This window comes from Geotrypetes seraphini, chromosome 6, assembly GCF_902459505.1.
Source record: "Geotrypetes seraphini chromosome 6, aGeoSer1.1, whole genome shotgun sequence".
NCBI classification, from domain to species: Eukaryota; Metazoa; Chordata; class Amphibia; order Gymnophiona; family Dermophiidae; genus Geotrypetes; species Geotrypetes seraphini.
In genome coordinates this window covers 41,496,235-41,514,358 of record NC_047089.1, presented here as the reverse complement: position 1 = coordinate 41,514,358, position 18,124 = coordinate 41,496,235, and the positions used below count along the sequence as shown (strand labels likewise).

The following is an 18,124-nucleotide window of genomic DNA, read 5'->3' as shown; positions in this document are numbered from 1 at the left end:
CTCCTCAGCCAGCTATCCAGCACAAATTTAGCATGTTATTGGAGTAAAACAGTTCGAGTCGTCCATCTAAGTTGACTTTGAGGTGTTTTGATAGTTTTTTGTTGTTTTTTTTTAAATCAAAATCAGGATATCTAAATGTGGCTGCTGCAGTAGCGTTTTTGGCAACAAAAAACAGCTCAGGAGAGCAATATCAAAAGTTAAAAAATTCAGGATAGGGTTGGGGTTTTTGTTGTTTTTTTTTTTTTTTTTAAAAGGTGGGGTATCTAAATCCTGGCCCCAGAAAACCCTTTAAAAAATCGAGTATCAGACACCCCCCCCAAAAAAAAAATTCTCTCATAGACCACAGTAGCCTGTACTCACTGTGCCTTGCTCGTGGCTGGCAACTACAGCTGAAAAACTGAGAAGACTTCTGCCTCAGACAAGCATGCAAAGGTTCATATGTCTGGACTGGTCTTCAGACCCCACAGCTCTACAGGAAAAATGTAGCCAACCCTGCTAAAATCCGAAGATCAATCTGGGGCCACAAAGCCTGCATTCAAACTCCTGACAAATCAAGAGTGAGTCAAGGAAAACAGTCCCTGATCCTCCAAGCTTATTAATGCAGGCCAGCTAGGCAGGTACTAGGGGGGTATCCTGCTAGCTACAGATTAGAGAATAACACGGGGGAAAAAATTTAGCACCATTCCCACCTCGTTCCCATGAGCTCAGTCCCCATCCCTGCCCTGTCCCCGCAAGCTCAGACCCTGCCCTGTCCCTGTCCCCACGAGCTCAGGCCCCGTCCCCGCCCTGTAAACTGACAGATCCCATCCACACAAGCCTCAAATAGTTATGATTTTATACTGAGCATATTTTATTAAAGTATAAAAAGAGACAATATTCTGTACAATTGTCATTTTATAAACACAAATAATACAGAGCAAGAATCAACAAAACCCCTGTCTCCCCTCCCTTTCACAAATATCCCCTCCACTATTGTGAAAAATGAACAAACCAAATTACTACAGACTGCTACACAGAAAAATAAAGCTAACAGAATACTTCAGTCACACATGGCAGGAATAGTGTTAGGGGAGTGCAACTAGGACAACTGCCCCCTGGTCAGAGAGAGTGAGCCTTAAGCCAGCTGGAAGCTAAAGAAGCCTGGGCTTTTCGGTCCCCAGTTATGTCTAATACCAGCTCTAGCAGGATACATATTTCAAATCTGAAATGAAATATTCTAATCACAAAATATAAAATAAATTTATTTTTTTTCTACTTTTGTTGTCTGGTAATTTTATTCTTCAAATCACATTGGTCTTAGGCTTTGGGTTCCTTTTGTCTTCATTGTGGCATGGCTGGCTCCTGAAGGTAAAATAGGTGCAGGAGGAGCTGGGGAGATGCCAAGTCCAACACAGGCGTAATTTTTTTTACCACAGGAGCAAGACTTTTCACCGCTCCTACGGGGCGGTAAAAGGTCTTGTACCCATTCCTGCGGTAAACCAGTTGCAACTTTCTCCATTCCTGTGGATTTACTGCGGTGACCATGGTTTACCGCAGTAAACGGTCCCCGGGTCATTCTCTACTACAGACTTCAACGCTGGAAGTCTGTGTCTTTTCACAGTCAGAGCTGTCCCAGGACTACTGGGAACCTCTGCAGCACCGGAAGCCACAAAATCCAGATTAAAAAACTGAAAATAATAATATGCTCAAGCAGATCAGAAAGACACCTTCCATCTCATTTGCAGAAGGAAAGACAGCACAACCCATTGGAGAAGGAGGCAGAGTCAAAAAATATATAACCGATGCCTTCTGCAATCTTGCAATTAAAGGAGGACCATAACCCAATTGACAAGACTTAGCAATTAAACATGAGGAATACCAGAGCGCCAAACCAAGAAACACACAATCTGTGAAACAATATGGGCTGGGTTGGGCATCAATGTGAACTCCACTAATATGGAACATGAGGATGTTACTGGCCAGACTTTACGATAGATATCCTGCAAACAACGGTATGGTTGAATAGGCTGGAATGAGCTTGGACGGCAACTTCAGTATTTGAAACCTAGGACAATACCAGACTTTACAGTCTACAGCCCAGAAATATTAAAGAAGAGAAGTTAATCAACTTATGTATTTTTTAATGGGTATGACTTCTGAGTAGACTGGATGGACCATTCAGGTCTTTATCTGCCATAATTTACTATGTTACTATGTCCCTTCTCCCCCTCCTTCCGACTTTGTCAACAATCTCTTGCCACCTCTACCTATTGCTGCTGTAGGAAGAGACTCACAATAGCCCTGTGCGCCCCATTTCTACCTCCTGTGGAATATAATGGGATATAATATTTTTAATTTTTGTGAGGAACTGAAGCAATGCTACTCTCCATTCCCCTCAATTCCTGACCATAGCCTCTCATTACCAGTACTGCTAAGAGAAAGTACATTTTAAAAGGGAGATTTCCAGTTCAACCTGGTTTCCTTTCCCCATCCTTCTATTGAAATATCTTTTTTATCCCTGTGACTGCAAGTTTGGAACAAAAGAGCAGATACCCAAAAATGACACATCTCAATTAGCAACATAATACATTACTACGCAGTGATTCTTGCAGTCACTCAGTTGTGGGGAGTAGCTGATGGAGGCATGGTTTGAACCAAACAATCTAAAAATTATCTTTACTTGTTCTTGATTTTTTTTCTTCCTAGTTTCATCTCTCCTGCCACTTCCATCCCTCCAATCTGATCCTCTCTTCTCAGAAACCTTTCCTCAGCCTCCTGCTCTTTAAACCCCACACAGTTCCTTTCCCTGTCCTCATCTGTTTTTCTTTCTTCAGCCTATCCTTTGTATGATAGTCCATGCCCCTCCAGCTTGTGTTCACTTCAGCTCTGTTCTCCCTTTCATAGTCCATGTGTCTTCCCTCAGCCTCTCTTTCCCTCTTTGCTTCCTCATTCCTTTCTCAGAGCCTCCTCTCTATGGTAGATCTAAGGTAGGAAGCCTGTCTGACCTACACTGCAGCTCTTCTCTGTCCCCTATTAGCCCATTGGTCAGATATTCCTTAGCCAGCCAAAAAGCTGTAGGGGAAGGCAGGACCAGAACCTTAGGAGACACCAACCTTCCATTCTACTTTTCCTTGTGGCCTATTGGCTGGCTAAGGAATGTCTGACCAATGCTGTCTCCTAAGCTACTGGTCCTGCTTTCTTTGCAGCTTATTGGCTAGCTAAGGAATGTCTGACCAATGGGCTGCAGGGGGAGGTGGGAGCAGTATACACAGACACTGCCTTTCTTCCTGCTTTTCCCTGTAGCTCTACATTGAGAAGATCTGAGGATCAAGAGAGCAATACAAGGGTGAAGTTATTTTTCCTGCTTTTTATACAGCTCAAGTGGGTTCTCTGAAGAAGCCGTTCTGGCGAAAAACATCAGAACCCACTGCAGGGAGACGACTTTAAACACTATAAGTATCTCAATTTTTTCAAATTAAAGTGATACAAAAGAAGTATCTACAGCACCGTTAAATGGACTTTTGAATTGATTAAGTACACTTTTTAGCCACCATAAGATAAGCTTCTAACTAACTCTAGAAGGAGCAATGATAGACATGAATGAAACAATTAAGGGCCTGTCCCTGTTTGTAATTTCTGTACCTCCAACGGTTCTGAGCTCCTTTGTTAGTTATTAGAGATAGATCAGGTGTTCCCTTTCTTGTTGTGCGTTCAGAGGATCTGAAGATCAGCATATGTATCCCAGGAGGTACCAAGCTGCCAAGTACAAAGGCTGCAGATCGTGAAAAAACTAGTAGAAAGGCACCTACCTCTAGATCAGTGGTCTCAAACACGCGGCCCGGGGGCCACATACGGCCCGCCAGGTACTATTTTGAGGCCCTTGGTATGTGTATCATAATCACAAAAGTAAAATAAAACAGTTTTTTGATCATATGTCTCTTTAACTATAAATTACAATATTATTATTAAGACTTAGCCAAAAGGAAAGATTTATAAACTATAAAGAGTTTTACCTCATGCAAAATTGTTATTTCTTTAATAAGACAGTAACTATTTTTGTTTTGAGGCCCTCCAAGTTCCTACAAATCCAAAATGTGGCCCTGCAAAGGGTTGGAGTTTGAGACCACTGCTCTAGATGATGAAGAAAGGATCGTCTGGAACCGAAGAGAGGCAGTGTGTAATTGTGGGGGAACAGAAATAAGTTTATCTGAAGAGTTCCCCAGAAGAGAGAACACCTGACATCAGGTTGTGAAAATAAAGCGTCCACTGATGTGGGTGAAGAAATCTATTGAGAGCTTTTGAAATGTGTTTGTAGCAACTGTTCAGTTCCAATTCTTTCGGTCTCTCAGAAAGGAATCAGAAACCCCATACTTTCTCCTTGGTGTACACTAGAGGGATTTGAAGGGAAGATTCTGTAGTGAAAAATCTGCAGAGTATTGAACATCGCTTTGATTTCCAAGGGGTGCAAGTGGAACTTCTGCGCCTAAGAAGAGCTAGGACCTTGTGTGCAAAGATTGGCCAGGTGAGCTTCACAAGTATATTTGGTGAGTTTATGGTTAGAACTTTCAGATGTGAAGGAATTTGCAACAACCACCCTGTAGACTTTGAACTCACAGTGTTGAATAAAATAGCATTGGGCTGCTCAAAGCTCGGGGGTACTCAGTTGAACATTTCTCAATCTAGGAGGTACTTGGCTTGAAGAAGTTGAGAAACATGGAACAAAGGACAGGTGAGAGTCAGAAATGACTCCAAGATAGCAGAAATCATTCACTGGGAATAATGGAAGAGGGAATTTGTAGGATATGAACGGTGGTCAGATAGACAGCAGGCCACCACCTTGTCACAAATCAAGTGATGATCAGCGAACCACCAAGTTGAGACAACACTGAAAGGGGGCAATATTGGGATCAACAGATCAATGTGAAGTAGCAGAAAGTCATTGATATAGAAGTAGAAAAAGATGTGCCAGATTCTTTTTTAAGAGTAGCCAGAGGACTAAGAAAAAGATTGAACAAAAGTAGAGAGAGAATATAGATTCTTGCGACACACCACAAGAAAAAGGCTTAGTGGTGGATTCGGTTAGTGATGTAATGACATGGAAAATGTGTCCATTACAAATTAATGGAAACGGGCCAACACAATTATCTGCCATCATGTTTCTGTTTCTCCTCACTTCTTTCCTAGTCTGTAAACCATTTAGTCCTGCGTGTCAGTTTTAGCGGTATAGCAAATGGTGAAATAAATAAAACAAACATTCTTTAATGACAATCTGGCAAAAACTTTTTTCAACAACTTTTGAAATCAAAAAGTGGAAACCGGATGACAGTGAGTTGGAACGAATGTTCTAAAGAGGATGTTTATTTAGAATGGGTCTAACTACATTTTTAGAATGAGTTCATTTAATAAAGTGTGGAGCCCATTGAATACATTTGTTACTTCACAATAAGGGTCATGTATCTTTCCTTTTCTTAGATTTCTTTACACATCCAGGGTGGGTAGAGAGAGGGAAATGTATTTTGAGGATTTAAATTATTTAATTATAATATTGTAATCACATCATATGTCTTATTGTATTAATAATTGGGAGGAGGATGGGAGAAAATGATTGTTTTATGTATTACTTGTGTAGTTAATAGTGCGTTTTATGCAGTATTTTATGTTCAATTAATTGTATTGTGCTGTCAAAAGTTTGAAAATCAATAAAGATTTTTAAAAAAAAATAAAAGAATGGGTCTAACTACAGCTGGTTTCCAATGTGGAAGAACCTGACCTGAGATAAGACTACTATTCATCAAAAAAGGCAAATAAGGTGGTTGAGATTGCCTAATTTGATCCAAGTAGATGGATCGAGCCCAATGCACAGGCAGCGAATCTCAGGGTTGATTGAGACTTTGGGATAGCGGATAGGGTCTGCAATTGGAAAGACAACTAAGTACTAAAGCCTGCTTATAGGCTTAAAATAAAGATCATAAGAAAAGGATCCAATATATGACATGGAATGAAATAATGTACCTGGAAGAGAAAGTTGCAAAGTTTGAACTTTATCGTAGAAAAAAAAAATCAGCTAAAGTATTTACTAGAATAGATTTACTATCAACTATTGAACGAAAAATGGTAAATCTCCAAAATCCAACCTCTCTTCTCTGAGCACATGCTCTCACCTCTTGATTAGACTACTGCAACATATTTTTCTCAGGTCTTCCATTCATCTATCTAGCCTGTTCAATCCATTCAAAATGCACGACTCATTCCATGAGAGCCACCATGATCACATTATCCCTCTCCCTCAAGTCATTTCATTGGCTCCCCATTTCCAAATACATTTCAAACTCCTCTAACTTACAAGTGCATTCACTCTGTAGCCCCTCAATATCTCTCTTCACTTATTTCCTCCTATGCTCCCCCCACCCCCCGCAAACTCCGTTCATTGGGTAAATCCCTCTTATCTGTACCCTTCTCCTCCACAGCCAATTCAAGATTCCGTCTCATCCTTCTTGCCATGCCATATGCCTGGAACGGGCTATCAAGAGTCAATACGTCATACTCCTCTCTAGCAGTATTGCTTTCAACTCAACTCCCAATCAGGGCTGTGGAGTCGGTAGATAAATCCTTCGACTCCGACTCCTCTGTATTTAATATGCTAATGTATTTTCCACATTGATTGAAGGAAGGCAACATATACGCCATTTAACCACAGAACTACTGGCTAGGAATCTGACACTCTACTATATTGGCCAGTTTAAACAAAAGACATAAAAATGAAAACAATAAGATTTTGGGCTAGATTCACTAACCTTCTGATCAATGTCCGATTGGAGGCAGGCCAACTGATTCACCAACCATCTTCATGCAAATGGAGGTGATTGGAGGCATGCCCCCAACCGACTGCAATAATCAGATTGAATCGGGGAGAGCCCTGACAGGAGTGACAGGAGAAGCAGCCTCTTCTTTTTTAATAGGCTGCAAAATATCAGGCCTAATAAAAAAAAAAAAAGCCTCCCCCCGTGCCGAACACCCCCCTCCAATGCGCACCTGACCCTGCATACACCCCACCCTCCCGACCAGCACACCCCCCACGGCACAGCACGGCCCACCCATGGCCCAACCCAACACCCCCATACCTAAAAGTTAGGAGCTGGAGGGGTGCTTAGTCCCTCCTGCTCTGTAGGCCTCCAGCAAAGTTCTCCTGCTCCTTCTCCTCTGCCCTGCCTGATGCCAATATGGGCCTTAAGCCCCGCCTCTTTGCATCATTTGATACACAGGGAGGAGCCTATGGCCCTGATTGGCTCAGGTGCCTCGGGCTCCTCCTCCCTTGGGAGGGGCCTGAGGCGCCTGAGCCAATCAGGGACTTCCTTAGGGCTGAGCCTGACTGGCTTCTTCAACAATGCTATCTAAAATGTCACTATTCTCTTTACTTTCATTTTCTCCAATACTTGCAGAACTGTCTTCCTCTAATATCTGTCTGTCACTTTCTTCATCTACATTTGAACTTGCTGTATTTTTTTTATATATTTTTTTGTTTAGAAATTGTTTAACACAAAGAAACACAACATTCAGAAACAGCCAAGTAGAAAAACAAGTGATAAAGTCTATCGCGTTGTTCTTCACGTAGACCAAATGGAACAAACCAGCTGGTATAGACTGGCACTTTGGGCAACATGCGTGAGAAGCAAATCCTGCCAGTGTAAATGTATGAACCGAGGATCAAGTAGCTGCCTTGCAAATTTCATCTGGATGAATCGCCTGAGACTCCACCCACAAAGAAGCAACACTTCTAGAGGAGTGGGCGTTAAAGAAAATTGGTGGCTACTTGCCGCAGGTGAATAGGTCGTGGAAATGGCCATACGAATCCAATGGGAGATCGAAGTCTTGGACACCAGCCTACCAAGCCGAGGCAGGACAGTCAGGACAAAGAGGTGATTAGCTGAAAATCATCAGTTCTCTCCAAATAATGGAGCAAGACACTCTTGACGTCCAAGCCTGAGGAATGAAATGCAAACAAATGAACTTCCTGGTTGACATGGAAAGCGGAAACCACCTTCAGTAGAGAGGAAGGTACAGTATGGAGAACTACTGCTGCGTCCATAAGTCGGAAAAAGGGTTCCCTGAACGAAAGAGCTTGAAGCTCCGAAATACGCCATGCTGAGACAATAGTAACCATAAAGACAGTCTTGATCGTTGGGTCCAGAAGAGTTCCATCCATTAGGGGTTCAAATGGGGCTTCTGCAAGGACCTGAAAAACAATATTAAGATTTCACGAAGGGATAAGATGATGCAAGGGAGGCTGCAAACGAAGCACCCCCTCAGAAACTAGGAGACATCTGGATGAGCAGTAAGCGAACCATAACCCCTGCATGCCCGGAAGCATGAAAGGCCTGCTTTCTGAACTTTAAGGGAGGCTGCCGCTAAACCCTTATCTAAGCCTGCCTGAAGAAAAGCCAGGACCACCAAAATGGGAGCCCACTTAGACTCCACTTGGTCCTTAGAACACCACTGTTGGAAAGACTTCCAGGACTTCAAAAGCATCGAAATGACTACATCTGAATAACCATGTCTCACCAAGGCTGAGCGCTCAAGAGCCATGCCATAAGACCAAAGTGCTGTGGGTTCTCCATGGGTACCAGACCCTAACTGAGAAGGTTGCAATGAAGAGGGAATTTGAGCTTCCTGTCCTGCTGAAGATGGATGAAATTTGCATACCATGGACAACAAGACCAGTCTGGGACAACTAGAATCATGAGGCCAGGATGTGTCGCTATCCGGCAAATGACCCAACCAACCAGAGGCTATGGAGGAAGCACTTAAGTAGCATTAAGATCTTAGGGGTTATCTTTGATTATAAATTAACCTATCATGACCATATTAGTAGTATTGTTAAATCAACTTTTTTCAGACTTCATCAAATCCGTTCAGTTTTGAAATTTCTGTGTCCAAAGTCACTTAACATACTAATTCATTCCTTGGTAATTTCTAAAATTGATAATTGCAATGCTCTATTCAAGGGAATAGTCCAAAATGAAATCAGACATTTACAGATTATCAAAACTGCTTCTATTAAACTTATAATGAAAGCTAAGAAATTAGATCACGTGACACTTCTCCTTAAGAAAGAGCATTGGCTTCCAGTAGTTCACTGTATAATTTATAAACTAAGTCTGCTTACTTTCAAATCTTTGCTATACAAAACTCCTGCTTTTATTCATAAATTACTGATTCCCTACACCTCAACTAGATTATTGAGGTCTAACGATCAACATATACTAATAATTCCCTCACTTAAAATTATTAATACACAGCAGCAATTCATTTTTTCTGTCCCTCAAACATGGAATTCACTCCCTATCTATTTAAGGGAAGAACGCAATTTGGACAAATTTAAGAGCAAATTAAAAAGCTTTCTTTTTAAAGATGCATTTGATAATTAGAAAGCCTGACTAGGAGCCTTATTTCAATTCAACTTCATAACTTCTCTGAAGTACACTGATCTCTCCCTTCCTATTGTCTTATTTACTATCAACAACTTGTATTTCGCTTCTCATTCTTTCCTTTTGTTTTAATATGTTTGTAAGGTTAGTCTTTAATATGCTTTGTAAGATTTAGTCTTTGTCGTTTATTTTGTTGTCCCCTAAAAATTTGTAATTTTTTGATGTGTAAATCGCTTAGAATTTTGAATAATCAATCAATCAAATCTATAATAAACTTGAAACTTGACATAAAGGAGCTTGTGAACTGGCCAAGGCTGAACCAAGGTGTCCAGCCCTAAGCTTCTGCGTGCTGCTCTTTGACTGAAGAAATGCCTGGCCTTCAAGTTCTCTGTTGAAGCCATCAAGTCCATCTGGGGCTGACACTAAAGCAGTACGATCAGATGGAATGCTCTGTGTGCGAGAGACCCGACAACTGAGGAAGTCAGCTTGTATGTTGTCAACTACATTTCTGGGCCCTGCCAAGGTGCCCACACCGCGCCAAATGAATCCCTAGACTCAGAATACAGGTATTTGGCGCCAGACTCCAGAACGGCCTCTGGGCGAGACATTTTTCCAAAATCATGGACCCAGGTTGGCTCCCCATCCCTGGAGGATCCAGAGGAGGCAAAGACAGAAGCTCCCTCCCCAAGCATGTTGCAGCAGTATATGTTCACTAATCTGGCACCAATCTGGCACAATTCAAGCATACATTCAACAGATTAGGAGATGAGTCCATTCCAAACAATTTTTAATCACATTGAGAGGTTTTGAGGCAGAAATAAAATTATGAAAAAGAGACATAAAAATCCAAGATGGCCATCATCAGCAAATTCATGTCAAAAATAACAAAAATAAAGAAAATCCAAAAATAAAAAATAGTGATTTGGAGTTTGGGGAGGTGAGAGACCTGAACCATTGGTCTGACCCAGTATGGCTATTCTTATGTACCCTTAGAAACTCTGAAAAATTAGTTTTACCGCACTCCACAGACCACCCCCGAAGCTCCCATAGGAAACGATGGAGGTGTATTTACAAGTCTGTGAAGTGTCTGCCTGTCAGCTCTATTACATTGCAGCTGAATGGAGGAAAAGGATTTTCTGCCTCAGAAACTGCTCCAAATGACCAAACTTGAATCTTCAAACTGCCAGTAGGACCGAATCAGACTAACCTCCACAACCATGAAACCACTCCATACGACCGGGGCAAGAAACGCAATCTGCGCCCTGAAACCATGAGAGATCTTTACTCAGGACATATACAGCCTGCTTTTAAACACCTGACAAGGTCAGAGGGCAAGCGAATTTCCAGGGGAATGGACCCCAAGTCCAAGAAGGGAGGCACTAGTGCTGTCCGATTCAGGAAAAAAAAAAATTTGATTCGATTCAGCCTATTGAATCAATTTTTCGATTCGATTTTCCTGTCCAAGTCGATGTTTTTTTCAAATATCCTGGTGGGTTTATTTTATAGCCTCTTCACCCACTTTGTCCTCTCCTACCCACACTTGCGTTGTGGTGTAAACAAAATAAACAAACAAAAAAGACTTTTCCTCTCTCTCTTAAATCCTAGCTCACGTTCTTGGTCTAACACCACAAAATAGAAAATAAAATTATTTTTTTCTACGTTTTGTTGTCTGATCATTATTCAGATCTTATCGATCCCCGGCTCCAGTTGTCTTCTGATAACTTGCTTGCCAGGGTCTCCTTCTTTCTCCGTGCTAACCATCCATCTTTTGTCTCTGTCCTCCCCTTCTGTTTCCCTTCCCTCCCCTGGAGGTCTGGTATCTTTCCTTTTTTTCTCTCCATCCACCTTTTCTGAATTACCCTTTCATCCTTCATCTCTATCCTTCCCCACCACCCCAGGGTCCACCATGTCTCCCTTTCTCTTCCCAACTACCCTCCTATCCAGTATATCTATCCTTCCCCTCCACACCATCCCTTGTGTCCAACTTCTCTTCCTTTCTGTTCCTTCCCTCCCTAAATCCCATTGTCCACCATCTCTCTCCCTCTCCTGTTTTTAGATCTTTATTTCTTCTATCCTTCCCCTCATCTCCCCTCTACATGATCTCCCCCAAGTCCATCTCCCCCCTCCACCAAGTTCATTTCTCCCATCTATCTTCTCCCCATCTCTCCTCCAGTCCACCAACTCCCCATCTCCCCTCTCCCTCATCTGCCTTTTTCATTTTTTTTTATGGCACTCCTAAGCCCCCCATCACCACCACAACCCCACACCTTTCCCAAAGAGAGTTCAGCAGGAGGGACACAAATGGTAAGAGGTCTGCCCTGGCGGTAGCGATCCACTCCTGCCAGCACTCCTCGTGTCTTCTCTCCACTGCGGCCCGCCCTCAGTGAAAACTTCCTGTTTCCGCTTGGGTGGTCGAATGGAGAGAAGATGCCCGGAGTAGCAGCAGGGTAGTGAGTCGCATTCGCTACCGCCTCTTTTGCCTGGCTACGGAGGAGAGGAGAGAGCCTTGCCGCCCTGATCTGTATGCAGAGACCCGTTTGGGATTTCCTTCTGCCGGAGTCCTTGCTTCGATGTAACTTCCGGTTTTTGCAAAACCAGAAGTTACATCGAAGTAAGAACTCCGGTGGCAGAAGGAAATCCCGAAAGGGTCTGCGATGGTATGCAATAAAACTGATTCAAATCGATTCACCCAGTAAATTGGAGAATCGATTCGAATTGCAAATCGGGCAGCACTAGGAGGCACACAGTAGGCTGGCTCCACAGGTCCATTGAAGTTTCTCTGTGAAGTAGCAGTCCAGCTCCATTGGACTGTGTCCTTTCCTCTGACAGAGGACCACCACAAAGGGGTCTCAAGACACTCAAGCCACCAAACAAGACAAACTAAGTGAAAAAAACAAAAAAGAAAAAGATGCAGAGCAGAGCAAAACACTTCTGCACAGATTGCTTGCAGAAACTGAAACTGTAAGGGGCTCTAACTCTCTCTCTAAGCAGGAGTGTGTGACCTTGTCCTTGATAGACATCCTTGGGCTGGGCTGAGACTGGTATGCTAGCCTTTAAAGCCTGTGAAGACTGTCTATAGTAGCCCCAAGAGCTCTTGTCTGAGCATAGCCCAGATCTCCTAGTGGAATCAGTGCCAGTACCAAAAGAGACATTGGCAGGGCTCAGCACTTCTGCCTTTAACATCTTTTTAAGTTAATTCATAAAGTTAATTCAGGAACAAGGACTTAGCATTAGAGAATGACACATGGACAAAAATTTCCACCGTCCTAATTTTCTCTACTTAGCATATATTGTTATGCCGATTATGTTCTTATTTTGGCAAAGGTTTCACCAACTACCTTAAACATCTCTCTCCTGCAGAAAGGATTATGGACAGTAGCTGAGTTGTTAGATCATCATAACTTAAGTGTTTGCCTCCAAATACCCCTCTTATTTGGTAATCTGATAATGCCAGTCACTACCTTCTATTTAGGAGTAATAATTGACTCCTCATTGTCTTTTTTTGCTGATCATGTTTCATCAATGGTGAAGAAAGGTTTTTATGTGTTAAGACAACTCCAATCTGTGAGAAGGTGTTTTGATGAATTTGCAGACTTTTCTGCATGCCTTGTTAACATCTAAATTGGACTATGTCAACACTGTATATATAGAATTAGCTCAGTCACTTATTAAGATTTTAAGAACATTGCAGAATGCAGCAATTAGACTTAGGGAATGCTCAGTTGACATAAAGAAGTGGCACCTTTATTTTTGAAATATCATTATTACCTGTTATTTAGAAGTAAATTTAAATTACTCTGTATTGTGGATAAATTGCTTTGAGAACAGGAATTAATGTACTTGAATAGGTGAACATCACTTTAAATGCTGAAAAGATGCCTTAGGTCTATGCAAGATTTTAGAATGTAAATGCTTCATTTTTCAAAATTACAATGAGCAATTATGAGAGAAGGTGTTGTGGAATGATTTACCAAAGGAAACAAGGGTAGAAATATCCTATAAGAAGTGTAAAGTTTTATTGAAAATGCATCTTTTTAATTTGACTCTTGAACTGTCATTTCTAGCATGGAGGGGCTGTGAGGTACTCCTGGAAAATATTTGATGCATCTGACTCTCCTAAAATTTGATAGGAGGAATGTATAAGTGCAGTGATGTGAATGGTGTTCTTGGGCTGAACAAGTTAGGTATGTCCTATACTTAATGGAGTTCTTTTCTATCTTAAATGTTTTCAATTTGTAATTTTGTAAACTGCTCTAATCCAGAGAGGGTGAGTGGTATATCAAATTGATTAATAAACAAACTATATTCAATTTCCAATTTTTTGTTACAGCAATATTACAAGGAATGTTTTGTTAAGTGGGCAATAACTGAAGTATGAGCTTTTTTCCTTCCTTCAGGTTGTTTCTGAATTTTAGGTACATAATGAATGGTTCAAAGGACAGTAAGGTTTGCTAAAAGCAGAGTTTTATTGTAAGATTTCAGTGTATAAGTTTCCAAAGATTTTGGTAAGGTTCTCAAAGATCCTTTTAATGGAGCTGCACAATTTTTCTTTATCAGCTGTTTTAAAGCTAAGAAAGTTGGACTATCTCAATCCCTCCCACCCTCCAGGTCATTCATTTCCCCAAAAAATCCTATAAATCCTGAACTACTGTATAAAAACTACTAAATACAGCTACATTCACATTTCTCCAGTTGACTTTAAAGATACACTAACACCATTGTGTGTAACACTTTACAATTCTGTGAAATTTAATTAAATTTATCATTAGTTCTAATTAAGCTTGCAGAAAACTTCTAAATTTGTACCGTTTACTAAAAGAGTATGACAGAAAGCTGTCTGCTGATCAAAATAGAGAAAATCTTCACTTACTTTGTGATTTTGCATATTTTGTCTTATGTGTGTTCATGCATGTAGTTGAACAGTATGGCTCCATATATCCATTAGGTCCTATACATTGAGTCATGTCAAAAAACCTGCACTGAACTCTGCAACCAGTACAACTTGTTAGCTTGCCATGTTTCTACAATATAAAAAAGTAAAGCGGTATATTAGTTATGCTCTTCAAATATCTATTCTTTCTGTTCTACAATACTTAGGGTTAAGGACAACAATTATTAGTATGGGCAAGTTACAAACTAAGCAGTATGCTTGTAGGTTTGCTGCTTCAGGACAATTCTATTAATTAAAGGAATGGAATACGAAAACACACATTGCATTTCTTAAGTTTCAAAGGGCTTATATGGATGAATGAGGTTCTATTTTTCCTATAATAAGAACTTACCTGTTTTTGTTAAAAATATTTTTCTAGGTAAAAATGATTTCAATGGAATATGACATATAATAAAGTAAATGTAAGTGAAACGGTAAAAGTCACTAAACCAAAAAATGTGTTAAATCACCTTAAGATTCTTTCATGGAAACAGTACTCTTACAATTTTATTGAATATTCATATCAGCTTTTATAATTAAATTTATTTAGACAACCTATTATTAACTGTAATAAGTGCTCGTGAATCTTTTGAGACTTTTTCCTTCCATAAAATTTCATTTAAAATGTTAAGAACCACTGCTTCACCAACAGTTTCCATACAGTCTCTAACCAGTGAAGAATTTCCAAAATTTGGATTGCTGTCCAGTATTGTTTCTGAACGTAGGACAGAATGAAGTAAAAAACAATTCCTTATCTTACCTAGATCTCAAACTGGTATTGGTGCTAAGCTTAGAGCATTACATCAGATTAATTTCCCAAATTCAAAAGCTGTCATGATACACTGGTACTCGTAGACTTCTCATAGTGCTAAATCGCTATGTCCAATCCTTTCAAACAAGAAATATACTTAAATCCCACCATCCAATCCAAATTAATCCTACAATTTTAACTGCTGTTTTGTGATGAGGATCTTTGCCAAGCCAAACAGCTCTCTTCTAATGAAGGATCTTTGTTCAGCAGACACTAATTCAATGCTTTGGTATAATGGCTGCATCAGAATTTTTGCACAAAACTTCAAGATTATATATAAATGATCAAAGTTGTGTGAGATAGACTGCTTTCAAATAAAAATCTTCAATCTTAAAAGTTAAAAAAAATTATATCACAGACTTAAAAGCAACATCCACTTTATTTTCATTGCCAGAATCAAAAATGGCATCAGCATTTTTAAAGGGGTAAAGCAATTTTTACTGGAGTTGGAGTAAGTGAAAATGTGCCGACTCCAACTCTGCATAAATATCTTATTTCACAGATTTAACCCATTTTTTCAGGATATGTTTTACTTTTAGAATATATTTTGATATCAGGTTCCTTGATGATTACAAAATGTATTTATATTGGTGAAAATGACACTTAAAGAATGACACAGGGACAAAATTTGTCTCTGTTCGAGAACTCTGTCTAGTCCCATCCATACGCCTTGCATAGTTATGATTTTATATTAAAAACATTTTATTAAAGTATAAAAAGAAACAGTATTCCGTACAACAGTCATTTTATAAATCACAAATACAGAACAAGGATCAAAACCCCCGTCTTCCCTCTCCTTCCAGAAATCCCCTCAACTTTCAAGACAACTCAACAAGCAAAATTACTACAAAATGCTTCATAGAAAAATCATGCTACCCTGTTTCCCCGATAAGGCAGGGCCATCAAATAAGACAGCCCCCCCTTTTTAGAAAAAAATGTAAAATAAGGCACCCCCCCGCAAATAAGCCACCCACCGATACCTGCGCTTACCCGAATCGGGTGGTACGGTCGGTGACTCCGTGTGGTCCCTCCGTCTACCGTATTTGCCTCCATGGCTGCGTGCCGCACCTCGTCATGAAGTGAAGAGGAGGAAGTGACAGGACTGCAGCGCGCGCACGTGACTCCGCGCAAGGAAACACAGGCAGCTTCCCTCATCCCTCCCTAACGGAGACTGCAGGAGTTTGTTCACGGCCAGAACATCCAAAAGTGAGACACGCAGACAGGTTTCTTTTGCTGTGAGCAATACCACTTACTGTATATAAAGCCTGTTTAAAATGCATACGGTATATAAACAATGGTTTCACATTGTCAAGTCCCCTCTGATGCTGCACTACAGAATAATCTCTTTACTGTGTTTCCCTGATGGAGAACATTGGGGACATTAAATGGTACAATATATGGTATGATGGATAAAGCTGGCCATACACGGTACGATTTTTCGGCCGACCGATTCTTCAGCCGTCAAATAAGACAGCCCCCCCTTTTTAGAAAAAAATGTAAATAAGGCATCCCCCCGAAAATAAGCCCTAGAGCATATTTTGGCCTTCCAAAAAAAATAAGACAGTGTCTTACCATCGGGGAAACAGGGTAACAGAATACCTCACCTTCCATGTAGTACACCTATATACAGTCATGTTAAAAAATTATAACACCCCATGAAATATTAAGTTCTTCTTAAGAAATGTTCACATATCGATGTCCAATTAATCCTGCCATTGCCGCCGCTGAACTGATAGGGCAAGAGGAATGCCTATTCCCTCCTGCCATCGCCACTGCTGCAAAACTGATATGGTCCCCCTGCCCCCTCCCAGTTTGGTTGGCCCCCCACCCGTCAGGCCCCCATCCCTGTACCTTTAAGATGGAAGCAGGAGAGGTGCCCCATCAAATCCTCCTGCTCCTCTGGCCTATTCCAGCTTCAATGCGGACCTTAGGCCCCCTCCCTGGTGCATCACATCTCTCCTGCCACATCAGTTCAGTGGTTGCAGCAGCAGCGATGGCAGGAGGGAGTGGGCATCCCTACTGCCAAATCTGTTCAGCCGCACTGATGGCAGGAGGGAGTGGGCATCCCTCCTGCTATATCAGTTCTGTGGTGGTGATGGCAGGAATGAATAGGCATCCCTCCTGCCATATCAGTTTGGCAGCGGCGATGGCAGGAGGGAGTGGGCATCCCTCCTGCCATTTTTTTTTGGTTCGGGGAGGGAGGGGGCGCTTTTGTCAGGGTTGTTTTGTTGTTGTTTTTTTTAAAATTGGGCAGATATTTTGCATGCAAAATATCAGTGCAATTAAAAAAAAAAAAGCAGGCAGACCTGTTGGTAACACAGTTACTGATGGTTTACAGCAGTCGGGTTTTAGAATCATAAAACCCGATGCAAAATAGCCAAACAAATGTTACTGAATCAATCGCTTGGCTATTTTGGATGGGGTTTTACAAATTTGCATGGCCGGATTAAGAAATAGGCAATCAAGGGGGAAGACACGCAGTGCGCCTTTTTGTGAATAGGGTTGGTTAACAGTGATTGTAGCTACACCTGTGAAAACAGGTTTAGGGACGATCGCTGACTTTAATAAATCGGGGCCTTAGTTTGGTGTGCTCATGACTGCTGCGGTGAGAGTGAACACAATGGTGAGAACAAAAGAGCTATCTGAGGCCTTCAGAAAGAAGACTGTAGCAGCTTATAAGTTTGGTAAGGGATTTAAAAAGGTCAAATTCTTGACATTAGCCATTCCACGGTCCAGAAAATAGTGTACAAGTGGAGAACTTTCCAAGCAACTGCCAACATGTCCAGGTCTGGCAGCACAAGCAAGTTGACCTCCAGAGCAGACTGCAAGATGCTAAAAAGTCTCCAAAAACCCTAAAATGTCATCATGTACAGCAGGCTCTTGCTACTGTTGATGTGAAAGTGCATGCCTCTACAATCAGAAAGAGACTGCACAAATTTAACTTGCATGGGAGGTGTGCAAGGAGGAAACATTTGCTCT

The 18,124-nt window shown here is 41.2% G+C and overlaps 1 protein-coding gene across 1 annotated transcript in view; it reads right to left on the bottom strand.

Annotated features, from left to right (window-relative positions):
• The window catches only part of ZMYM2 (zinc finger MYM-type containing 2), a 537,976-nt gene that overhangs the window by 295,515 nt on the left and 224,337 nt on the right, over window positions 1–18,124 (bottom strand). Inside the window, 1 exon segment of the mRNA XM_033950396.1 lies at window positions 14,275–14,425. Coding sequence (XP_033806287.1) covers window positions 14,275–14,425 — 151 coding nt within the window.